This window comes from Podarcis muralis, chromosome 10 (genome assembly GCF_964188315.1).
Source record: "Podarcis muralis chromosome 10, rPodMur119.hap1.1, whole genome shotgun sequence".
In the NCBI taxonomy this organism is placed as follows: Eukaryota; Metazoa; Chordata; class Lepidosauria; order Squamata; family Lacertidae; genus Podarcis; species Podarcis muralis.
This window is the reverse complement of record NC_135664.1, coordinates 46155525-46182294: the sequence shown is the minus strand read 5'-3', so window position 1 is coordinate 46182294 and position 26770 is coordinate 46155525. Positions and strand designations below refer to the sequence as shown.

General features: G+C 41.4%; 1 protein-coding gene across 4 annotated transcripts; it reads left to right on the top strand.

Moving 5' to 3' along the window:
* The first annotated feature begins 501 nt into the window (after positions 1-501).
* XPNPEP3 (X-prolyl aminopeptidase 3) lies at positions 502-26109 on the top strand. 4 transcript variants are annotated; one of them, XM_028747667.2, is made up of 12 exons: positions 510-706; positions 1503-1553; positions 3571-3687; positions 6518-6583; positions 7242-7640; positions 8822-9024; positions 11482-11544; positions 12932-13045; positions 16946-17031; positions 17786-17969; positions 20584-20704; positions 23034-26109. In XM_028747667.2, the coding sequence occupies exons 5-12, from the start codon at positions 7298-7300 to the stop codon at positions 23198-23200; spliced, it is 1281 nt and encodes a 426-aa protein (XP_028603500.2). In that variant the 5' UTR covers positions 510-706; positions 1503-1553; positions 3571-3687; positions 6518-6583; positions 7242-7297; the 3' UTR covers positions 23201-26109. The 4 variants fall into 4 exon arrangements, with proteins under 4 accessions (XP_028603498.2, XP_028603497.2, XP_028603500.2 ...); XM_028747666.2 differs by lacking the exon at positions 6518-6583 and having other exon boundaries at positions 511-706; XM_028747664.2 differs by lacking the exons at positions 1503-1553; positions 6518-6583 and having other exon boundaries at positions 504-706.
* Positions 26110-26770: the final 661 nt, after the last annotated feature.

Sequence of the window (26770 nt, the reverse complement as noted above, 5' to 3'; positions counted from 1 at the left end):
GTTCGGCGCCACGCGCACGCGCTCCCCGCCCCTCCTGCCCCGCCCCCCTGTCAGCTTTCCCTCGCTCGCTCGAGGCTGCCCCTGGCCGCCTTCCCCCTTTGCCCACGCCCGAGAGGCTCCTCCCACTGTGCCCTCGCGAACCCACCCGCCGTGGCCCTTCGAGCGACGCTCGCGCGGGGCGGACCGGAATTTTCCAGAAATGAAACCCGAGTCGCCCAAGGCGTTTGCCTCTTTTCGTTGTCCCCGCCCGCCCCCGCCATTCCCACTTGGAGAGCAACACCGAGTTATTTTACTCGCCAGAGGGCAATAGCTGAACCTAAACGGGCTCTCTGCGCGCGAGTATGGGTCTCCCCGTGTTTGTTTTTACAAGCAGGCGTTTTACTTAGTCGCCTAAATAAAAAATTCCCTAGTGAGCACCCGGAAGGAAGGAAGTGGGATGCAATCTCCGGTCGAAATGGGCGTAATGACGCCATCAAGCTTCGACTCAAAGCAGAGAAGACCCTCTCAACGTGCCTGTAGTCTATTTGAGCTTAGTTTAGGCTGGCATGCTAGGGAGTGGGGACTTGGGAAAGAGAGGAAGAGGGACGCCGGTTTCCCCTCAGAGATCGCCCTGTAGTGGTGGGTGCTGTCCTTGCAGGTTCAGCCATGGTGTTGTTCCTAGCACAGAGACTTATGCAGCCTGTAAGGGGCATGTGCAGCTTTTCAGGTCAGAGACTTTCTTTCCTTCTAAAGATGAGCTTCCTTCGTTCTGGGGAGGGTGGAAGTTTCTTATGCTAGGCTCTCGGTTCCACTGTGTGTGCACTTTAGTTTCCACTATGGACAACGGAAACCAGTTTATGTAACTGGGTTATTAATCCAGTTAAAATACATTTCTATGATGAGACACAAAATCTTCAGAAGGTCATATTAGGTTAATCGGAATACTTCATATAAAGACAAAAGACAAAGGTTCTCGGGTGTTTAGGGTCGCTAAAACTACATCAACTAATGAATTCAGAACTGAGGTCGTAAAAAGAGCATGGTTTTCAGACAATGCAGTTCATTAAAATCTCAAGATAGGACCAAAATATTATGTAGTAGAAATTCTCATTTAATTTGAAATTCGTTACCTTAATTCATTTCTGGCCATGAATTAGCTGAGTTATATACTCATTTAAGTCTCATTGTTCTTAGCTGGAGAAATGTGTTTTAACTCTTCCACACAGAGATTAGTGGACTTGTGTTTTGAAGTATGGCTGGATTTTAGTTTTATGTCTTTTGTGTAGTTTGTGAAACTACCTGGTATAGTTTCTCTTATACTTGCATTTGTTCAAAGCTCTTTATTTTGGCCCTTCTATTTGTACATTTCTGATATATTTGTGCAATTCTATAAAAGCAAATAAAATATCCATTGTTTCAAAGTCTTTTGTTTATCTTACTAATTTTGAATTGTTGAACTGGGAAAAAAATAATAAGGTTAAGCTTCCTTGTCAACCTTTGAAACAATCTGTTACACATTACAGATTAAAAGGACATACATTAAAGGTTTTTTACTGAGAAACTGAATGCTAAAGGTAACCTAGTTCTTTTATATTTTTCATATTATACTGTATATCACCTTCCAAAATGTGTACAAAATGAAGATTTATATGATAGGAAAACCTTTATGATCCCACTGAGTTTTAAAGAAAACAAAGGAAAATTACATTTATTTTTAAAAACTTGTTATGCTTGAATTGCTAGTTTATGGTGTAAAATAGAGAATCCAAACTCTCTGGGTAGCTGGATTCTATGCAATACAAGGTACACTAACTTTATTGACATCAGCAGGCTTAGGCATGCCCAACTCTGCATAAGATCAGGCTGCAATCCTCTGCAAACACTTATGGGAGAATTAAGTTCCATTGAATTCAGTGGGACCTCTGAGAATGCAATGACTGGATTGGGTGTTAAGTTTGTAGTCCTGAGCACCCTTTCTAGGAAGAAAGTTCTACGGAGCTCAGTAGTATTTGCACCTGGGGATGCTGCTGCATGCGGTGAGGGAGGTTGTATTCCTCTGCATGTTTACCTGATGGTAGACCCTTTAAATTCTGTTGGATTTATTTCTACATGAAAATGTGGGCAGCTTATTCATACAGTACTTATATTTGAATATGTCCTATTGAGCTTCTGAGTAAACATGCAAAGTATAAAGCTGAAAAGTTGCATTCCTGAGCAGATTTATGAGGGGTAATAATTGGGTAATTCCTTCTAGTAGACAGTCATCACTCTAGTTTCCACTTACTTCAGTGAGTATATAGTCCAATCTCATGCATATTTACTTGGAAGCACCTATTGTGTGCAACTGGGCTTGCTCCTAAGGAAGTGTGTATAGGAGACCCTGAACCTATGCAGAGACTGGGTTCCACAGCTGCAGCCCTATGCAGAGTTTGGCACCCCCAACCCAACTTAATTCAATGGTTTTTATGCACAGGATTTCAACCTCAGCTACTACTGATTTTCTCTAGATTGTATTCTTGGTCTGTAATGACATCTGTTAGCAATTTTTATGTACCCACCTAGTTGCCCACTCTTGTGAATGTTAGCAGTTTATTCAAATATAGTATTTTGGCACTTGAATGAAATACTTTGATACCCTCCCCCCTCAAATAAGTCTGATTCTCAATATTTTCAGTATATTCCAAGTGCATATGAATAAAATCTATATTGATAAGAGTGCATTAATAATTGGACAGGTGGTAAAATGTTTTCGTGTCATGTGGTACTCCCTACTCAGTTCCAAGGAAGAGAAACATAAGCATTACAAGGTCTACCAGGGCAGAGGAGAGTTAGGACAGTGTCCTTACAAAACAAATACTACTAAAAATACTGTGTTGCACAGGAAGAGATAAAAGGAATACCAGAATGTAACTTGCAATACAGTCACATTCACACACACACACACACTTTAATCTCATTGTATAGTTTAGGAAGGATGGTTAGTTAATAGAAACATCACTACAATATTTTAGTTATATTGTAGAACAGGTGTGGGGAACCTGTGCCCTCCCTAGAAGTCATTGGATTGAAGCTCCCAGCATCCTTGATCATGGACCATACAGACTTGGGCTGATGGTAGCTGGAGAGCACCAATGTTTGGATAATCACAGGTTTCCTACCCCTCTAGTAGAAGAGTATCAGTTAACCTTACCCTGGTAAAAGGAGGGTAAGCACCATGGCTAAGGTATTTGCAGCCTTTGAGATGGAAATAAATACTGAGGACAGACAAACAAAAGTCTTAAAAGTGATGTCCTTTCTGAAAGTTAAAGAGAATTTGTGCAATTCTGTTCTGTCACATTTGTAAGTAAATTGAAGATTTAAATCTTTTTGAATCTCCCATCCATAGCTACTTTTTGGAGTAAGTACATGCGAATTCAGTGGGGCTTACATCTGAGTAGACATTTATAGGCTTGCACTGCAGGTTATTCCATGTGGATTTGCCTTAGAAGAAAGGTGAAAAGAACAGTGCTTAAGAATGGCAAGTGTGTGACTTGACTGTATTACACCTAGAAAGGTCTTTCAGCTTGACACAATGCAGCTGTTTTCTTTTAGACTGCAAGTTCTGTTTCTTTCGGAATTTGTCCATCCAGCCTGTTGAGCAAAGGAAGATTCCAAACCGGTACCTAGGTCAACCTAGCCCTTTCACACATCCACATCTTCTGAAACCAGGTAAGGATCATTTCAGTACAGTCCTAAGCATATTTACTCAGCGGTAAGAAACACTGTATTCAGTGGGACTTACTCCCTGCCATGTTTGCATAGGATAGCATCCACGGACACTAGTTTCTAAGCTGTGTCATTAGATTCTTTTTATTTTGCATGAAGAGGAGGGAAATTGTACATCCTTAGTGGACTTCACATTCAGAAAGTATTTCCTAAAATTCCAAAGAGGTATCATCCCAGTGTATGCATTTCTCAATCAGTTCAGAATCATTGATTAAAATAATAGAACATCCCAATATGAGATAAAACTGAGATAAAGCTTTTGCTTTGTTCATTGTTCATTGTATAGAACAATGAAATGGGGGAATGGAAAGTGTACATTTCTGTGAGCAAAGGCAACATGTAAACCAAGCAGGTATGGCAAACAAATATTTCCATGAGAGCAGCAGCAGGAAAACAATTACACATACAGTGGTACCTTGGGTTACAGTCGCTTCAGGTTACAGACTCCGCTAACCCAGAAATAGTACCTCGGGTTAAGAACTTTGCTTCAGGATGAGAACAGAAATCATGCTGCGGTGGCGCGGCGGCAGCAGGAGGCCCCATTAGCTAAAGTGCTATCTCAGGTTAAGAACAGTTTCAGGTTAAGAACGGATCTCCGGAACGAATTAAGTTCTTAACCCAAGGTACTACTGTAGTTCTTATGATTGACAGAACTTACCTCCTTCCCTAAGAACTTTTCTTAACACCAGTTCCATATTTTCCTACCTTCAGAGTTGCAGCAGGTGGGCAGAATGTCAGGTCCTTATCATAGCACTGAAAATCTGGAATACCTTCCCATGTCAGTCTGGGCCCATATTTATGGGTCTTCAAGTGGACAGGGAAGACAGTTTTGTTTCCACTAGGCCTTTAGGTCATTTTACTGATGTGCTTCTGACAGAAGAGTGGAATAAAAAGTTTGTAAATAATAAAAAAACTCTGCTTGATTGACATTTGTAAATTAGGCCTGGGACTGTCATTTAATTGTACAGTCATACCTTGGAAGTCGAACAGAATCTGTTCTGGAAGTCCATTCGATTTCCAAAACGTTCAAAAACCAAAGTGCGGCTTCAGAAGCTGTGGGAGCCCCAACGGATGTTTGGCTTCCAAAAATCATTCAAAAACTGGAACACTCACTTCCAGGTTTCGATCGTTGGGGAGCCGATTTGTTCGGGAGCCAAGGCGTTCGAGATCCAAGGTACGACTGTATAGCTAGTAATCAATGTTCCAGAAAAGGAATAATTCACCCACACTTGAAACTCATGGTTATTCAACCATGCTTTCTTCCAAAAGTGACAATCCTTTTCCTTTATCTCAAACACCTTTATTTTCCATTTGTATTCTATGATTTGCCCCTCTCTCTCCAAACATGTATCCTGTTGTCATGCATGTTTAAGTCCCACTGAGTTCAATCAAATTAGTATCGGAATGCACTGTGTGGTTATTTGTGAATTATTTTATACCCTGCCTGTCTACTAGTAAGTTAAAATTACATTACTATGGGCTGGTTCACATGTCATTTTAAGTATGGTTTAAAGGTGAACATATTCTTGCATGTGACTAAAATAACATCCAGTTTATTCCTTCTGCTCCACTCTTGCTGCTGCTGCTACACTGCCAGAATCTAAGCTAGGCTTTGGCTTTGCATTATGTCTGAACCCAGGCTCATGCTGTGTATGGAAAGAGACAAACCATAAACCCAGGTTCAGATATGATGTGAAGCCAAAGCATGGCTTAGCTCCAAGTAGCATGGCAGTGGCCATGGTGAGGAAGGAGCGAAGCGTCCACAGTTATGGTCCCATATTTAGCACGTTGCAAGTATACTAAAGCTTAATTGTGGTTTCAAGTGGTCTGCAAACTGGGACAAAATATTACTGGATTACTATAAAACTGAACCCTTCCATTCTTCCATTCCAATATAAGAGAGGCCCTAACGGAACATGTAGTCCAGCAATATGCTTCCCACAGCAACTGTCCAAATGTTTCCAGGAAGCCTCCAAACACAACATGAAGAAAACAACCCTTCCCTACTGTTTTCCTACAGCAACTGGAATTCACTGGCATGTTGTCTCTGAGTGTACTTTTCAGCCTGCACTGTACTTTCTTCATTATGGGTTTGATCCAGTGGAGGCACCTGTTAGTGGAAGTGGGAGGCATAATTTTCACCAGTTCTACCTCTTGCCTGCACCACCTCCCATGCTATTCCGGAGGTTCCTTCAGCAGAGGTGCAGAGGCTGGAACGAGCAGAGGTTGCCTCCACCCCCTTTCATTAGCAGGTGTTGGGAGTGACCTTTCTAGGAGTAGAATGCCACTCATGGGATCATTAGAGGCAACCCAGACTATTGTAAAGGAAAAAATTCTGAATGCAAGGTAGCCATATGAAACAGGTAGCATAAACATCTAGGCAATGACCCAGCCTTTCTCAACCTGTGGGTCCCCAGATGTTGTTGAACTACAACTCCCATCACCCCTAGCTAGCAAGGCCAGAGCTCAGGGATGATGGGAGTTGTAGTCCAACAACATCTGGGAACCCACAGGTTGAGAACCTCATATAACTGCTTGCAGCATTAGCCGCCTATCAATTTCACTGCGACTTCCTTCCATGTAAGCTTGCTTAGGGATTGTAGCCTAAGGGTGCAGTTCTCACATAAAACGTCCCACTTAACTTCATTAACATGTAGGAGTGCAGGATTGTGGTCATAGATTATGCCAAGAGTGTACCTCATTTGCAATCAGCAGCTCTTGTTTCTTCAGTCCAGTTGTGTTAAAAAGACTCTGTACTTTGCATTCTTTGCAGATAAAATGTGGTTGACAGATTAAATCTGCAGTTCCGAGAGAGAGAATTTTTCCTTGGAGCTATTAGGTACATAGCTTATAATACTAAAAATAGTCCAATGATTGTTCACTGTTAGAAACTTGAGAAATTTTCGCTGGGCAATCTAATATCTCTTCTGACTTCACCTGAAAGGTTGCACCCAGCACTACATTGTCTGTGCAATATCCAGAAGCTGAAAAAGTGTAGTATTTCAATTGGGTTAAAGTGTACCTATTTTCTTCCTCTATCATCACCTATTCTCCAATTTAAAAATTAATATCCTTATGTTAGTTTGTGGAATGCCTTGAGAATTACCGGTAATGTTAGTTAATTTCAAATGGAGCTTTTTTCCCCCTTACACATGACTGTGAAATACACTGAGAATGTTTACACATTGGAGCAGGGCAGGGGTAGCCAACCTGTAGCCCTCCAGATGTTGCTGGACTGTAATTCCCATCACCCCAGCCATTGGTTATTCTGGCTGATGCTGATGGGAGCTGGAGTCCAGCAAGTTTCCCACCTTGGAGTAGGGAAAAGAATAGTGATGTGGAGAAAAAGGGGTGTGAGGTGGAAAGGAGAGTCAATTGAGAGGAGCAATGACATGCTAGAGGAGGAGAATTTGCTGCTTAGCAGCATAGCGCAGGAAATTAACAGCATGAAGAGGTGTTTTTGAAACAAGAACAGCTATTTTGATTTCTGTTCACAGGAGAAGTAACACCGGGGTTGTCGCAAGTGGAGTATGCTCTCCGTAGGCACAAGTTGATGGCTCAGATACACAGCGAGGTGCCAGGCATGGACCACACAGTGATTCTGCTATCCAATCCTACCTACTACATGAGCAATGATATTCCATACACCTTCCACCAGGACACTAACTTCCTGTATTTGTGCGGGTTCCAGGAGCCTGACAGCATCTTGGTGCTACAGACTGTGCCTGGCAAACCTTTGCCATCCCACAAAGCTCTATTGTTTGTCCCACGGCGGGATCCAAGCAGGGAGCTATGGGATGGACCACGGTCTGGTACAGATGGGGCAGTGGCTCTCACGGGCGTGGATGAAGCATATACCATAGAAGAGTTTAGGCACCTGGTGGCTAAATTGAAAGGTAAGAAGAAGAAGAAACATATAGGAGATGTGGATTGGTAGGAGTTTCGGCAGGGTGTACAAAAAGCCTTTGGGCAGGTTGCTCACAGGTGGAGAGCATAGTGGAAACATGCAAAGGAATTTTGTGCTCCCAGCTACCTGGTTGTAATTCCCCCCCACCCCTTTAAAAATATTTGAGAAAAGTTACATAATTAACATTTTAGATTCTCCTGCGGTTGTTGGATGGCCTGTGGCTCAGGGATCTTTACTAATATAGTAGAAAAATCACAGAAGTCTTCAGTACCATGGCAGACATTTGCATTGTCCCTTCAGGATCCCTTTATTTGAATAATGACTATTAGGGAAGAATAATGTGTCTACTTGACAGGCTTGCTTTTTTTCTGACATAAATCATCCAAAGGCCTGGTTTTCCATAAGATTAGATGACATATTTACATTGAGGGAAGTGGATATCCTATTTACACAGACAATTTTCTGCTGTGAAATATCTATAATTGTATCCTGCATTTTAGATCCTACATTGAGCCGGGGTGTGTGTGTGTGTGTGTGTGTGTGTGTGTGTGTGTGATGACCTCCAAGGTACCTTCCAACTCTATGATTTTCTCAGCTTATAGTTAGCTGGAAGCCTCATACCCAGCATTGCTCAGGAATTATAAGTATTAAAATCAGTGCAGGTTTGAAAGGTTCAGTCTGCTACCTTGATTCAAAATTGTATTCAAACAGAGATGAAAACCTGCTGTTTGATCCCAGGAACCATCATGTAAAGCTTGGTGAAGGTACCTTAAGTGATGTCCTCAGATGCATGGAGAACAGGCAAACTTTCCAAAATATATAGTCGTACAATTTTGTTTCTAAGTGGATGGTGCATTAGAATAAAAAGAATAGTTTCAGCAATAGTTCTTGCTAATTCCTTTCAGGCAGATTTTCAAAGTACTGATTTCAGTGGCGTAGCGTGGGTTGTCAGCACCCGGGGCAAGGCAAGTAATTTATGCCCCCTAACCCGTGGATTTGCGCCCCCTAACCCGTGGATTTGCACCCCCTAACCTGTGAATTTGCCCTAACCCCAGATGTTGCGCCCGGTGCGGCCGGCCCCCCCTGCACCCCCCACGCTACGCCACTGACTGATTTCCCCCAAGATATATATGGCTAATTAAACTAACGTGTTTATATTCTGTTTCACAGATGAATCTAGCATGGTTTGGTATGATTTTGCTAAACCTGTGCATCCACAACTCCATTCTGATTACTTGCTACACCTAGCAGAAGTCAAAGCTAGAAGCAAGAATCGTATCCGAGCAATCAGGCACTTAGTGCAAAACCTACGACTGGTTAAATCTGCTGCAGAGATTGAGAGAATGAAGATTGCTGGCAAGGTGACATCACAGGTATGGGACAAGGCAGTTGTGCCTAACAGGATGTTAACAGAAAATCTGGCATGGTGCAGAAACACTTTTCAAAGGGGAGATGGGATGTGGACATACTTGGGTTGCTTCTGGCTGGATGGTTCTGGGGACTGTTCTTTTATAAATGGGTAATCCCAAGGAAGATACATTCTTCAATTTTATGGGAAGGCATTTGTATACTAAGCTTTCCAATATGGCAGCACAACAATTTATTGGGTAACACAATAATTAATTTCTTACAAAGTAATTCAACAAAACACCAATCAGGTGGGAACCAAATGTACTTGATCTTCTTCGTTATTACTTAGTTTCACAATCTGAGCCAATTCCATCTTGGGTTGTGTATCTAGTGACATCCCGTGGTTGGTCTTAGAATGCAGTGTTTTGAAATAAACTTTGAGGGGCATTTTTAAGAAGCAGAACTGGCCTTTACAAATCCATAATAATCCATTATGGAAATGATTTCTGATCTTGTGGGATAAGATCAATTTCAAATTAAATTTGAAAACATGCTGTTTGACTATAGATTTTTATAACGATATATTTAATGATAGTAATTCCTGGTTCGCCTTTTCCAAATAGGAATATTGCTAAGAATAAAAAAGAGCCTTTCGGCATCAGACCAAAAGCCCATCTATTCTAGCACCCTATTCTCACAGTTGCCAGTCAGGTGCCTATAGGACGTATTCAAACAGGACATCAATGCAACAGTCCTCCCACTTTTGTTTACCTAGCAACTAGTATTCAGAGGCATGGCACCTCAAACACTGCAGGTGGTACACAGCCAGCACAGCTATCAGCAATTGGTTGTGTTATTCTCCATGAATTCTTTTAACCCCTTTTAAAGCTATCCAAATTGGTGTTCATAATTATGTATTGTAGTGGTGGATTCCATTTCTCTGTCCAGAATCTTCCAACGTTCAGATTTCTTCTCTAGAACAGTGTTTACCAGCCTATGGGCTGGGACCCACAAGTGGGTACCAAAGCCTGTGAAAGTGGATCAGGGGCTTTATAAGTAAATCCAACACGATTATTGCTCTTAATCTTACAACTTTTTGTTTTGTTGGCATATACTGTGTTGCTGTGTTGACGCTTGTTACCATAAATATTCATGTTGCTTTAGATAAGCTTTGCAACTTTATTTACTCATTAAGGACATTATTTTATTGCATTGTAAAAGAAAACAATGGTTTGGTGTCAAGTGACTGAGGATACAGGCTTAATTTGGGCATCACATTAAGCCATGATTACGTAAGATTAATGAAGGTTAAGCATCAATTTTCAAGTAAAGAATCACTACTTTAGATTAGAAAGCAAATCAGTATCAGAAACTATGGCTTGCGCTAACTGTGGCTTGGTTTGAATTGAATTGAGTAGTTATGGCTCTGCTTCCAGAGGCTGCTGTACCATAAAGACAGAAGTGACTGGTCTGGACAGATTGCCTTGAGATCTGTGTCTGGACAGATTGCCTTGAGATCTTGGCGCATGCAATGTGTTTTTCTCCCATGTTTGGCTACCTTGTTTAACTGGGTGTTAGATGTGGAGGACATACCTGACTAATGGTGGTTTTCCCAAAGCCAAGAAGAGATCCCAAGCATTTGGAATCTTGCCACCATATTTCCCTCCTCACCAGGATTAGAATGTATTTACAGCAGTCCTGACAGATATACATCCAGACCCAGGTGGGCTTTATACCATGGAGGCAAGCTAACAACTGTGTGAGAAACTGAAAGATGCTGTACATAATTGACCCGGCTTTGTTTCAGACTTTCATGAACAAACCTCTGTCAGCTTTTGAGGCTAATGACAGAAACAGGGGTATGGTTTTGAAATTTTTTACAATCCTAATACAGTGGTACCTCGGGTTACATACGCTTCAGGTTACAGTCTCTGCTAACCCAGAAATAGTGCTTCAGGTTAAGAACTTTGCTTCAGGATGAGAACAGAAATCGTGCTCCGGCGGCGCGGCGGCAGCAGGAGGCCCCATTAGCTAAAGTGGTGCTTCAGGTTAAGAACAGTTTCAGGTTAAGAACGGACCTCCAGAACGAATTAAGTACTTAACCCAAGGTACCACTGTACAAATATCTCCCTCTTTTGTGGTGCAAAAGCTAGCATGGGAAATGGGTGTGGGGATTTGGGGTCAGGTCATTGTCATAAAATGTGGCATGTGAAGTCTCTTACCCGCAGTCTCTGCTGATATTTAGGACAACTTTCTTAAGCTCATACATTGGTGGTTTTATGTACCAGTTCAAGTGGCCATATTCAGAGTAGTGGTAATGCTCCGTGTTGGCTGTGAAATGCTGTGAAAGAGGCATTTCACAGCCTCTTTCACAGCAGTAAAAGCCTTCTGGGAATAGCTGTAGAGATGAATGTCATCACAGGCCATAGATCGGTTTTGGGTCCTAAGTTATGCTTATTCTATATTTGACTTTTTGACAGGCGTTTGTTGAGACAATGTTTGCAAGCAAATCTCCAGTGGATGAAGCATTTCTGTATGCTAAGGTATGTGCTTTGTAGTATCCGAGAAAGCATCATAATTCTTCATGCAGTTGGGATTGATTGATTGATTGATTGATTGATTGATTGAATTTATATACTGCCCTTCATAAGACCTCAGGGTGGTTCACAAGATAAAAATACAGGATAAAAGCACAGATAAATAGAACAAAAACAAAACAATAACATCCCCCCTCTTAGTATTGCATTGACCTTTTAGGCAGCAGTTCTATGCACACATACTTCATAGGGGACACTGCTGGCGCTGTGGTCTAAACCACTGAGCCTCTTGGGCTTGCCGATCAGAAGGTTGGTGGTTCAAATCTGTGCGACGGGGTGAGCTCCTGATACTCTATCCCAGCTTCTGCCAACCTGGCAGTTCGAAAGCATGCCAGTAGGAGTAGATAAATAGTTACCACTGTGGCGGGAAGGTAAGTGGCATTTCTGTGCACTCTGGTTTCCATCTTGGTGTTCTGTTGTGCCAAAAGCAGTTTAGTCATGCTTGGCCACATGACCCAGAAAGCTGTCTGCGGACAAATTTATGCTCCCTCAGCCTGAAACAAAAAGAGCGCCTCACCCCTTTGACTGGACTTAACTGTCCAGGGTCCTTTACCTTTACCTTACCTTATACTTCAGAATAAGTCCTATTGGCCTCACTAGGACTTGCTTCTGAGTAGACATGTGGAGGATTGCACTGTTAGTTTTCCTTCTAAAACAACAATGAGAGCTTAATATAGGCCTTTGCTCTGCCACAACTCATTATGCATCTTTCCCTAAACTTAATTCCTTTCAAAAGGATAACAGACATGGGAGTGAGGCTTCAGAGAAGTTTAGGAAAAACCTGACAAACCTTAAGAGGTGTTTACAATTTTGCATTTGTTAGTCAAACAACAAACATTTTTATTTCATATGCACTCATATGAGGGTTTTATACCTTCATATCCAAGAATGTGTATTTCTTTCACACGAGCATAATGACTTGAATATTTCTATATTGTGCATTGTACTGAGCTATAAGTCTTTCTTCCCTGCATAAGAAATGAATTGGCTAGGATATGGATTGAGCCTGCCACAGAGAATGTGCTTAATGGAATTAGAAGTGCCTCCTGGTTTTCCACATTTCTTTCAATCAGTTCATCCAATGAGCCCAAATCAGAAGCATCAAGAAGATAAATACAACAAATGGGAGAATTGTCTGAGGCAAAGGGAGTTGTGTAAATCTGTAATTGATTTAGCCACTTAAAAACTACCAGTGAATTCAAGCCCCGCATTGTATCCTCTACACCTCATTGGTTTCTTGTCCGATGCACAAGCAGAAAAGGGCTCGGATGTGTACTGTGCAATCCTGAGCCAGAATTAATGGGTTTTCTTATTTCCAACTTAATTATTCCAGTTCGAATTTGAGTGCCGGGCTCGTGGTGCTGATATTTTGGCTTATCCTCCTGTGGTTGCAGGTGGCAACAGATCCAACACCTTGCATTATGTGAAAAACAACCAGCTCATCAAGGTAACCAAACGGATTCTGACACTTCTTACTGCAACCTACTGATAACTTCATCTCTCTGAAGCCTTGCAAAACTATTTGGAGTTTTATTCTGACCCATGTTTGCTGTTTTGTGCACCCCTCAGAGCTGTGACCTCTGCTTCCTGGGTGTGTGTCCACGCCATCTCTTACCATAGTTAGCTTAACATGGAGGAGAGGGTGTGGTCAGGAGTATGCCTCAGCAAAGCCTGAGCTATGGAGTGACTCTGCAGTGCTTTTTCCTTGTTAGGTTTGCATATCTGACTTGAATCCGAGAAGCTGTAACATTTATCTTGGGTGTTGTCCTCACAGAGTTCACCTGGACTGGTTCCAAAACTACTGTTGTTTGGCAAATCTTCCCATTAAGATCTTCGGTTTGACAACTGAACCTTCACTGTTCAATGATAGTAATTGCCTTCAAAGGGTGTCTGCACATAAAGCGTTCTCTGTGTGTGTGTGTGTCTTAGTAAAGGAGGCTTGCATTCTGCAAGCAAAGAAAGGAGTGATGAAATCTCGGAAGTTGCCAAAACCAGATTTATTTGGCCCAATACATTTTGAAATGTGCAGAATGTCAGAAGCACTCCAAACATACCACTGTGTGCTCAGTGAGCAAATAGTGTTTTGGTCAGATAAGCCTTGTTTCATAAGCAATATTTCATTCCCTGTCTTTTTTCTGTTAATTGTGATTTCTCTCCAATTTTTTTTGCATTCAGCAAGCATCAGTTTTACCTGCCTGCTTCCTGGAAGCACCCCTTTCCCAAATGCAAAGAGAGACAGTGGAACTCCTGGTGCCCAACATTCCACCCCATGTGCAGATTGGCTTATTCTGTGCTGGCATATCTGGTCTCTTTTATGCTTTAAACTTCATGTCTCATGTTTTAACCATAAGAGGCAAACATGCCAGGTTTTCACACTTTTCAAAAATAGCTATGTGCTGAATTTTGATATGGTGGCTGAGTGATTTATTTATGTTGAAGAGTGATTTACAAACAGCTCCATGTATGACAGGAGTGGGGCACCTGTGGCCCAACAGATGTTGCAGGGCTACATACAACTCTCATCAGGGGTGATGGCAGCTGTAATGTAGCATCTTCTCGAGAGCCAAAGGTTCCCCATCCCTGCTATATGACCACATGTATACTAAACTTCACCTTTCTTGCTAGTGTGGGAGCAGATTGATTTTGGAGGTACAATTTGAGTCCCCCATTCTGAATGAGAGCTATACAAACATCACCGTTTCAGATTATTCTAGTAATCAGCATACAGTCATACCTCGGGTTGAAGTAGCTTCAGGTTAAGCATTTTCGGGTTGCGCTCTGCGGCGACCCGCAAGTAACGGAGCGTGTTACTTCCGGGTTTCACTGCTCGCGCATGAGCAGATGCTCAAAATGATGTCGTGTGCGGAAGTGGCGAATCGCGACCCGCACAGACGTGGGTTGCGTTCGCTTCAGGATGCGAACGGGGCTCTGGAACAGATCCCGTTCACATCTAGAGGTACCACTGTACCGTGGAAGTGTCCTGCAAATCCAATGTGTCTACACTGTGCTAGAGTCTAGCTACAGCCTAACCCATCCAGATGTTGTGGGACTGCAACTCTCATCATCCACGACCATTGACCTTGCTAGGTGAGGCTGATGGGAGTTGTAGCCCAAAACGCTTGCAGGGCACCAGGTTAAGGGAAGGCTGTTACATTTTTTCCTACTGTGTACCAGTGTCATCAGTTGATTTGTGAAGGGTAGAAGAAAGATGCTGGAGGCAACGAAAATGTGTTTGAAGGCAAAGAGAGTCCTCCAGGGAGCAGAGCTAATTTCCAAGTCAGTGTAGAAAATATCTACCTTAGAGAATATTTTCAAACAGTCATCTTCTGTATCACCCTTTCTTCAACTCTGGTAATTGACTAGATACCTATTTGGATGTCATGAGCTTGGAGGGTCCCATGTTTGCTTAAGTTATTGTGGCTCGTTTTGCATGAATCAACCTGACTGAATGGTCTGGCTGATGCCATTAACCATCAGGGTTGCTCGCGTAGAAACAATCACAATGTCTGGCCCATATTACTTTTATATATTAACCACCATGATGGCAAAGCCTCAAACTCAAGTAGTTTTGCAGCAGCGCCTGTCCTTGGGGGGCGTGTGATCATTGGCCCATTGAAGAGAGCAGTGAAGAAAGAGCAGGACTAAGACGTCTTAAAAAGAGGACTACACAGTCCTGTTCCTGAATGGTTTATTGAGATACACATTACTAAAGTAAAACCAGCTCTACTTTGTCCCAGGGTACTTCTGCCTACCCTGTATCTAGAGACAGGGATTCCCTCTCGAGAAAGCCAAGCAAGGAACTTCTGGGACATTCTCATACATCTGCATCAAACATGATGCTCCTTGTGGGGGGAATAATAAGGGACTATATTTCTGCACACAAAAACTGAACAGATGTAATGCATGTTCTCGTATCTGGACGGTCCCTGCAGAATTCCCCTAACACCGTTTCCCCCTTCTTAGTTTGAATGCAGTGCCACAGAGTCCAGGTCTTGATTATTCAGTCATTTAAGAAAAGCATTTCTTCAGAAGTAGATGTTCTCTTCCTTCCTTTCCTTACAAAGAGACTGGTGAATGGGGCCACATGATGCCTGCCAGTTTCCAAAATTATGATGCCTTTTAACAGGTGACTAATAATTGCTGGGGGAAAGGGAGGCTTTTGACTAAGGAAGGGATTTCACTATTCTGATTACTTGGAGGGAGATTGGGGGGGGGGGATATAGGAATGATAATGAACAGCTGAAGCGCACAAGCACAGGGAGGCCCTCTTGTCGCAGGGCAGCAGGTGGACTCTTTCTAGAGTAGCATATTACTGGTGAGACTCAGTTCTTAAAACGAGGTCTTTTATCTCCACCGTTCCCTTCTGGAACTTAAGAACACTGATCACAGCTGCCCTGAAATGGATTTCGAGGTTTATCAGAACAACAGAATCTTTTGTACGCATTCCATCCAGTTGAGCTGAACTGTCACAGAGATCACAATAAGGTTTTAATATGCTTCCAGCATGTTATAAAATAATATTATATCAATCCTATTAAAATAAGTTAATGGTGTCGTTTTTTAAAGACAGTGAGTGTGATGATTACGTCTGTCCCATTCAAGTCTCAGCAGGCAGGCCTTATACTGCAAGCAGTCTGTGATTTTAATAAGAACCCATCAAAATAGGGTGACCATTTACATTTAGAGGGACTTACATAAGGTAGAGAGCATGAAGTCGGCATCTATGACAAAGATTTTAGTTACTTCAGCTAAATCATGGGCAAGCAAAACATTTCAAACATATTCATTTACCGTTAGGACACAGATGGGGAACCTGTGGCCCTCCATGTATGGTTGAACTGTTGCTCCCATAATCTCCAGATAGCATGGCCAATGCTCAAAGGAAGGTCACAGGTCTGCATTCCTGCATTACCTGCAGTTGGCTTCATGGGTCATTGGAACAATCTGTAATTGTGCATAAACAGCTTTTCCTCTTTTGTATAGCTAAGAATCGCCCATCTGTCTAATCTGTTGGCTGGTAGAGTTCTGTGCAACTCAGAACTTTTCTTTAAAGCACTGCACTAGGAGAAGCTGATCTGATTAGAAGATGCTTATTTTGTATCTCATACTGTCTTGAGCAAACATGGCACCAACTTTTAAAAATTGCTTTGCCCTAACCTAGGCAGACAGGCTGTTCAGGAAAGGGCAGGACTACAGCTGGAAAACAGCTTCCAACACCCTGGTCTTCTGCCTGATGAAAAAGTAGTAGTAATTTATCCCACCCAGTATTATGTATAAATTCAAGTTCAAAGAGTTCTCTCTTATTTTCTGCCTCTGGTTGCGTGAATTGCTTTTTCTTCTGCCCCAGGATGGAGAAATGGTTTTACTGGATGGGGGATGCGAATACTCTGGTTATGTAAGCGACATCACCCGCACTTGGCCCATCAATGGCAGGTAGGTTCTGTTCCCAGCAGGAGAATACCGCACTGTTTTTGAGGTCACGAGAGAGCTGCAGCTTGCAGCCTCCTGAGCATGCCTGCATCTTATCTGTTGGGGAGTTTTGGGAGGGTGTTGGGGAAATGAATCCAGGTACAATTTCAATAAACCTGTGATAGCTTTGCTCTGCTGAGTTTCCTGAAAAGTGTCTCTGCTTCACCACTGTCCTTTCTCTAGTTCGTTGTGCTTCAGGGGCTTTTCTGCCCTGCTTATACTTGCATGTTCTTGCTTAGTACACAACGATCAGCCTGTTTCGCAAACTTCAGCATGCGGGTAATGGCTTATGGTTGTGGTGATGCAGAACTACCCTACTCATTCAGATATTTTGCATGGTTCTGTTCCACTTCAGAATGCAGCTGGGGCTTCTGTTTGGAGAATTAGTTTGTATTCATATTTTGTGCATACTTTGTATGTTCTATCTGGAAAACACAGTAGAAGTTACTTTTAAAAAAGACATATATTAGGCACTCATTCCCCTTCATGTGGGGAAAGCCAGCATTTTAAGCCTTGTCTTCTCCTTAACATACCAAATTTTGATGCGTAGAGTGTATTTGATAAGAGGCGAGTATTTGAACGTGCACTTCTCCACCTGCATTCTGATGTGGAACAGTTTCGGTAGGGTCACATCACATCATTATTTTGTAGCCTGGACAGGCTTTCCTTCCTCTTCAAACCCTGCTTGGAGTGGTTTGCATTTGTCTCTCATTCTCAGGTTCTCCAGTCCCCAAGCAGAATTGTACCAGGCTGTACTGGAAGTCCAGAAGTCCTGCCTGAGGCTGTGTTCTCCAGGCGTGAGCCTAGAGAACATTTACAGTCTCATGCTGACCCTCACTGGACAGAAGCTGAAAGATTTGGGGATCCTACAGAAAAGCACCACCGAGAACCACCTCTTCAAGGTACTTTGAGTAGATAATGATGTAAGGAAGCAATCTGCTGCCTTTCTCCATAAAAAAAAGCAAACAGGGACTTCAAAACTGGCCATTGCAATTTTGAAGTGCCAACTTCCTGCCAATGTGGGTGTTTCTGGGATTTCTGGTATTGTTGCAGGTCCAGAAAGGATGTGTCTTGTAAAACCAAAGGTTGGTAGCAGTACCTCTCTTGTGCAGCAGAGGGCAGAACATTCAGCTAACTCAGGCATGCAATAGTTTAATTCCTGACAAGTGTCAGTTGCGTAGGGTGGGACTGTTCTAACTTGTCTGTGATATCATTAAACAGAACTGCCACAGGGGGCAGGCGAGGAGAGGGAAATGCTTCATTTTGTGGTGGTGGTGAGAGTTACGGGAGGTATGCTCACAGAGGGATTTTGTTCTCATAAAAAGTAGGAATCCGACTATTCTGGAAGTGTCTATTAACGAGTCACTTTGATTCTGTTTCGCTGGGTAATGCTGCACACGACAGGTGTGTTTTTCTTGCTTTTTTCTTTGATGGACAGATACAAGCACAAATAGTATTTCAGCACAGGTTATTTCCCTCTTTTGATTGCCACTCCCTGGAATTATTTGAGGGAGATCAGATGTCCCCCTCTTTAGGAAGCTTTTAAAAAAAGTAAAATTCAATTCCCTTTCTATGATACGTCGAAAGATGTTGCAAATTAGAGAGACCCTGTTCAAAGTACAAGCCAGTCCTGTGACTTGGATCAGGCTGAATATATCCTTTTATAAATGCACACAGAGGATGAGCCATAAGTCAGCTGCATTCACATACTCCCTGGTTCAATCCCTGGCATTGCTAGGTAGAAAAGAACCTGGAGAGTCACTGCAGTTCAGTGACAACAATACTGAGCTGGGACTGCTTTCAGTTTATGAAGGTGAGGCTGAGAATTTGATGTATTAAGAACTTTTTGATATTTCTTTTTTGTGGCAGCCAAACACATTGTAGCTAGACATTGGAGGTACATTAAATTCCTTTGACAAATGGTAAAAACAGATTAGACCCTAGCCTTGATGGAGAAGTTAACAGAAAAATGTAAAGCGCTTAGAACTCAAACCACTAGTGAAGACCTTTATTCCACATGGCATTCTTTTTTATTTACTGTGCAAAACAATTATTGTCAGCCACCTGAGAACATGTTGACTATCGTGGAGGAAGATTTTGAGTTGAGGGGGGGGAAATTACAGTATTTTATTTTGGAAAATTTATATTTCACTTGATTGTAACAAAATCTCTTAAGTGGTGTAAAAGAGATATTAAAACTAAATAAAAACAAGTAATGAAAGACATTTAAAAACAATGAAATGCAAATGAAAAAGAGATTAAAATGCATCAACATCTACATGTCTGGATTGGCTTGGCTAAACAAAAATGTTCTAAACTGGTGGCAAATAGAGTACAGTGGTCCCTTGGGTTACAGACACTTCAGGTTACAGACGCTTCAGGTTACAGATTCCGCTAACCCAGAAATAGTATCTCTGCTTAAGAACTTTGCTTCAGGATGAGAACAGAAATCGTGAGGCAGCAGTGGGAGGCCCCATTAGCTAAAGTTGTACCTCAGGTTAAGAACAGTTTCAGGTTAAGAACGGACCTCCAGAATGAATTAAGTTCTTAACCTGAGGTACCACTGTACAGTGAAAGTGCTTGCATGATATCAGTGTGCACAGAGTTTCAAAGTATACGTGCTACAGTTTGGTTGGAAATCAGACATAGCAACTTTGTGGCAGTACTTCTGAATTTGTCCTAGTTTTCTTCTGCTTATACGAAAAAGCAATTAAAATGTACAAAAACAAATAAACCAAAAAAATGCAGAATGCACTCCCCACACGCAACAAAAACAAACCCTGGGGACAACCTGCTAGAGAAAGGCACTTGTCTGCTCAAGATGGACAGCAGTCGCTTTGTGTCCTCTTATTCCCCTTCACTGGGAGAAGGCAAGTATTAGGAGCAATTCCAACCACTGTCTATGTTGGCTAGTGGTTGGAAGAAGGTGAAGATCCTGATTCTACACATTGCCCAGTTAAAAAGAGCATTTTGTGAATTAGCTGTTGGAAAATCTGAATTATTGTGGTGAGACAGACAAGTGATCCTTTTAGTTGCAGTACTCCTGCCTTCCAGTGGTAGTCAGGGAGATGTTTCAGGGAGCTTCATGAGCACAGTTTAAGTGCACCTAAGAGGTCAGAGAAAAACTGTATCTCAAAATGGAGGTTGCATTTTGGCTATTGAAGCTGATTCCTACTGATAGGTCTGCAATTTAATGCAAAACATTTGAAGGTCACTGAGCTAGCTGTAGTCACAACAATAAGTTCCTTATATTGTTTGTGTTAGAGGCTTCCTTTTTATCTTCAACCAGCTGCCTGTGAATTTGAACATTAGGACCAAAACATTTTTGTTTTGTGTGAGAGGCTCAGGAACAAGAAGGCAAATGAGAGGGATCAAATGATGCTAGTTGTACAGAAGCAAGAACTATGAATTAGTTGCATACTTCCCTTTCAATGTATGTTTCCACTCTCAGCGCTGAAGAAATGTGTGCATCCCTTCACATTTTGCTTGCTTTAGGAACATGTCCTTGTCTTGTAGGCTGTTCGGAAATACTGCCCTCATCATGTAGGACATTATCTGGGAATGGATGTTCACGACACCCCCGATGTATCTCGATCGATCCCTCTCCAGCCAGGCATGGTGATCACCATTGAGCCAGGTAAAAAGACACCTTCTCAACAATGCTGGAATAAAGTTTGCAGGACTGTGTGTGCATGTATAGACACTTGTGTATACAAATGCCTACACCTAGAAACATACATGTATGTGCATGTATACCATGGGTTCACAGAATTGCCATTCGGTTGGCATATATGGTATTTTCTCCTAACTTGCCATCCTGAGGATCCTAGTTCTCACATTTCTAAAGTTCTTACATTTCTAGCTTTTACAGCAACGATGAAAAGCTAGGAGACGTGTAGGCGGCATCTGGTAAAACCTAGGACAATAACCTGAAGGCTGAGCAAACCTTGAGCTTCTAGGGGCACTGACACTATACTAAACACAACAACTTACATTTTTCCAAAATGCTCTGAGCACATAAAATAGGGTATTATTTCAGTAGAACTTGCAATACTTGCAAGGTTGGGCCAGGTTAGTTCATTAACATCTGTTAAGGAAAGAGATTCCACAAGCTTTATTCTACTGTGGATGTATCTTAGCTGTGTCTTCTACAAGAAGAAAACACTAGATGCACTTAATGAGGAAACCCCCAGAAAAACCTCTGCATTGGTACGTCTCAGAATCATGGTTGTATATTTAGGATCGCTGTGTAAGTTCAGAGTTGCTGCTGGCATTTCATATTCACCTGCATGGTAGCGCAACATGTTGCTGGTTTTTTTCCAGCAAGAACAATACAAAGCTGCTTTTAGTTTGAGATCATCTTCCATCAGCAAAAGAGGTTCAGTTGGTGGGAATGGGGGACAGAGCCTTTTCTGTGGCAGGTCCCATTATAAAATTACCTTCCTTAGGGAAGTTAGACTGGCTCTTCCCTGATGACTGTTAGGCAGGATACTTTTAATATTTTTTAAATGGAGGTTGTGGGTTTTAATTCTACCCTTTTTGGTTTTCAATGCTCTGCTTTAATTCTGTTACTGTTTAGTTTTCTGAATTTGGTTTGTAAGCTGCCTTGGGGGCCCTCATTAATAAAAATACCTTTATTAGAAACCAAGATTACTGACCTAGCTGAATAGCCACAGCATGCTACACTGGTATGACACAGAATGAGCAGTGACAGATTTCACCTTGCCTAAAGTGTGGGTCAGGATAGGGCTCACAGGAGCATCTCAAGGCCTATCTATCTTCTCAAGGCAAGCAGCTACTCAAGCCAATGGAGAACTGATTTCAGTGTGATGCCTCATTAAAAGGCAAATGTATGAATTGGGGCTAAGAATGGGGAGGTTCTCCCTACTGCATAAACTCTCCATCAGGGGTTCCCAAACTATGGTCCATGAGCCTGCTTCATTCAAGTGGTCTGCGACATGTCTATAAAAATTCAATAAGAAATCATACAGCACCTTGCCTAGTGAATTGAAATTGCTACAACAAACAGAAAAAAACATTAAGTGATCTGCCAAGACACTTGGCAATTTGCAAGTGGTCTGAGAGGGCGGAAAAGTTTGGGGACCACTGCTCTACACCTTTTCCTCTGTGATTTAAACATGTTGCACATACATTTCAGTGGATTTGGTGGCTAAGTGCTCTTCTTCTGACAGCCTTTTGCATATTTGAAAACTATCAGCAAATGTTTTCTTTTTACACTATACGACTGGTCCACACTGTATAGCAGGCAACTGCAGAGACATGAATAACTAACCAATAGACTATGTCACCCACCTCCATCTTGTACCAACGAATGCAATATGCAGAGTTGTGTGTCCTTGTATTGTACCACTACTGGACAAAGCTATTTCTCACAATCTTCTTGCTTGTTTAGAGTCCTTTCTCCAGTGTGAGCCCACATAGCCTTCCTCAGCCTGTCATATATTTGTCTCAGGGTTGAAGATGAGTGCAATTGCATTTCTTTATTAATACCGGAGAGGACTGGACAGTTGATTCCTTAATCTAAGAAAATGAAGCCTTTACAGTCATACCTTGGAAGTCGAACAGAATCCATTCTGGAAGTCCGTTTGACTTCCAAACATTCGGAAACCAAGGTGCAGCTTCCAATTGGTTTCTGATTGCGCAGGTGTACCGGAAACAATAGCGGAAGCCACGCCTTACATTCAGCTTCCAAAAAACCATTTGGAAACCTGAACACTCACTTCCGGTTTTCGATTGTTCGGGAGCCGGAACGTTTGACTCCCGAGGTGTTCGGGAGCTGAGGTACGACTGTATTCATGTATCCTGCCTTCTAAATTGTGTTAGTTTTTTGAAATATTAAGTGGTTTAGAAATGTTTTAAAATAAATCATTAGTGACATGCTGCATATTTGTGACGTAGTTTTTAACCCAGACCCTTTAGTTTTGGATTGCCACATTTATTTCCAGGCATCTACATCCCCGAGGATGATGTGAGTGCCCCTGAAAGATTTCGTGGCATTGGTATACGCATAGAAGATGATGTTGTAGTGACAGAGAACACACCATTAATCCTGTCTGCAGACTGCCCAAAGGAGATCTATGACATTGAGCAGGTTTGTGACTGCCGCCCTTGACTGTCCTTCACTGCCTTTGACACCTTGCTCAGGTACAGATCAAGAAATACGCTCTCCCAAACATTATGTAGTCCTTTATAGACTTTATAGTGTATTTATAGGATTTTTAGAGTGGTGCCGCTGGAAAAATGTTACCTGCAGGGAAATGTGTGTAAATATTCTTGGACAGCGTGAACAAAGTATTTAAGTGGGGAAAATGTAGTTCCATGACAACTCGTTGACTTTGATGCAAATGTTAAAGCAAATCAGGCACAGAAGCTGGATTTCACATCCCACCATCTGGACTATTTATTGCCCCTGTGCAAATCTTGTTTGTCACTTACAGTGATATATTGAATTGTGGCATGGTTGTTCCTTAGTTTCTCAGATTGGGTTGTGGGGGCAGAGCTGGATTTCGGCTTCTGATGAGATTGCCCTTTGTTTTAATTTCAAAAGCAGGAAAAGAGTGTTCTTTCCTTTTTCTCCCTTGCAAACGGTGGTCTTTTGAAGGCAGCAGCGCAAATGCTCCAGCTGATGAATAAAAAACCGAGAGACAAAACATTAACATTTAAGTAACATTTCTTTCTTTGAAGGCAAAAGAAGAGCTTTAGCTTTAGGAAGTGGTGTCAAAGTCATTCTGTGAATAACAACTCACAACCCAATCCTATGAAAATGTGGTGTGCCTAAGAGCATTGATATAGTGAGCTTAAGCAGACCTAACTTTAAAATCAGTCAATACAAGGCATACAAATGAGAGTTTTAGGTGTATAAGCTAATTTGGTGGGCTTGCATGTAGTTTCACTGAGGAAGCTTGCCATGGGGTTTGGGTTACTTTTTTCTATACGTTTACTGCCTCCTTTTCCTTGGTTTTTCAAAGAGTCACTGGCAAGGACATTCTGGAACTGTTTGTATTTAGGTGTAGATAACCAAGTACGTAATATGTGCATTTTGCATTCAGTATCTTAGAACCTAACTTTCCTTCCCTGAAAAGGGCAGAATTCATTCATGTTCACAGAATGAGATTTTCTGACTCCTTCTATTTACAGCCCACTGAATCCTCCAAAAATCTTCTCTTTAGGGTTGTGGAACTATTGGGAATGTTGTGGGTCATGATGCAGAGAGCTGCATTGGGAGTGGGGAATTTGCGGACATCTCATCACCACCTTTAGAATATAAGCCATGTCTAAGTTTCCTTGGCCAAATACGGAGAGATGGTGACCAGGAAATGATAAATTCTCCACTTCCATATTCCCCCCCCCCTGAGAAATGCAGCAATTTAAATGTGACTGCATCATTCTGAACTAATGCAAGGTATCAGTATTTTGCATTTGGGTATTCATACCCAATGTAAGGCAGGATGCGATCCTTAGATAAATGTGATTTTTTTAAAAGTTGTCTTGCCTGCACAAGATCAAAAAATGAAAACTAATGTGAATGAGATTAAAGCAAAGTTTTGTTTTAGTTAGATCAACAGAAATCTTTTACATTTGAATGTAAAGGAGAAAATGTTACAGAACTATCCAGCAACCAGACTTTGTCTGTGTAGCACTTTTTGGATCTCTGAATGAGATATTTTATATTTGTAAAGAGTATTATTATAATATATATATTTATATATAATGTACAGAATATTTTATTCTGATATGAACAAAAAAAACCCTCTATATCAGTAAAAGGTGTCGTTTAAAAACATTGCTTTAAAACTCTGATTATGTGATTGCCAGTCAGAAGGCATTTTGCCCATCGGTGCTCATCTTCTTGTGAAAGCACTACTGAAATTGGGACTTTCTAGTTTTCTACCAATAGCAGAAGGTTTATCCTTCTTTTTTAAATATTCTAGACTTAAATGAGTATGTACAGCTATGTATTATTTTTTGAAAAGGACAACAGCATCTAAATTTAAGCATTAGGTTTTGTAAAAGAAAGGACTTAGGATGTACAATTTTTAGCTGCTCCTCTGTGAGGCTGCAACACAGAAGACACATGTAAGAAGGCACACTTCAGGAATCTTACATGCTTCTGTTCCAGCCGGATGCTAGGCTGATCCTTCCTTAGGTAAAGGCAGCTCACGTTCCTTTTGCCATGATGACTTGTTCAACACCTGCTTGCCGACAAGTTTACATTTCACTGGTTGCTGTCCACCTGTGGTGGGTGTGGGGCAGGTAGCAGTGAGGGGAAAAGTGAGTTTTACCCTCCTTTGAGAACTGGTGGTATAAAGAACTTGTAAAGAAGGTTGCTTGGCTGTGTCTCTTTTTGGCCCTTAGGGCATTAACCAGCTGGAGGATGAAGTTGGAAGTGTGTGTCTACACTACAGAACATCAGCAGTTAGGTGTGGAGGAAAATCTTGGCAATAATGCATTAAGAGGCCCTTTATAAAAAGGATAATTCTCCAGCATAAATTGGCTGGGCAAAATGTGAGGATATTGCCTAGTAGGGATAAAATAATTTCTACAGAGAAAAAAGATATATCTGGGATCTACATTTTTCCTCTTAGTTCTCTTTGCCCAAAATATTGCATTACTCCTCTTTTGTTGCAAGGCCTTATACACAAGTTACTTTATCTATAGATACACTGACTAGAAAGCTAGACTAAACAGTTTAATTGTATTTGCTGCAGTTTTTACAGAACTGTGGTCAAAAGCTTGAAGTGGTGTTTTCTGTTTGTTGAAGGAAGTATTTAGCAAACTTTAGCCCTCTTATTGGACATTTTCATTTACCAATCTCAATTTCTACTATTCTCATTGTTTTAAAAGCTTTAAGACAGAATACAGATATAAAGTACTTACATTCTATTTTGTATGTAATGTTTGTAGAATGATTACAGCTTTCATGTAACTTAAATACTGTTACTTTTTGTCAAATATGTACTAGCTGAAGTCCTTAGAGCTTAAAAGATATGTGCTACCAAATAAAAAAATGTTGTAATATCATATTGACTTTGTCAGTTTCTTCTAAAATGTGACGTAGCAGCACTCAGGTCTCTAGTTACTAATTCATTTACATGCAGTTAGTCTTAAGCTACACTTGTGCATTATACTGTAATATTTTAGTTAAGGTGGCCAAATAGAAATGGACAGAGCTCCTGAAACATTTATAGCTGAATGGAAAGAGGGCGTTTTAGCAAGTGTAGCTTAGAATCATGAGGTATCTGTAATATTTATTTGGCCTTGTGAACCTTGTTCCTCCACTGGTTCCCTCCCATACCTGGAGTATTAGCCTTATCTTCTATGATAACACTGATATTTTGGCAATCTAGAACTTTATACAAATTAATTATAATCTGGAAAGTTTTATTTATTTATTTTAAATCTCCAATTTCCAAATCCCTGAGTGTTGTAGGGATTTATTTATTTTAACTATTCCACATTTTAGGCCAGGGCCCTACCAGATGGTTAACATGACCAATTTAAAAACATTCTTAGCTGTTGCAGAAACATTGCATTCTTCTTCCTGTTGTATAAAACTAGATCTACTAAAGTTAGATTTTACAATAATCTTTGCAGGTGTGTTGTGTACCCTAAAACTATGTACATTTTAGACATGTCTTTGGTACCTGGAAAACAGCATCTTCAGTGTAAACACATGGCAAAG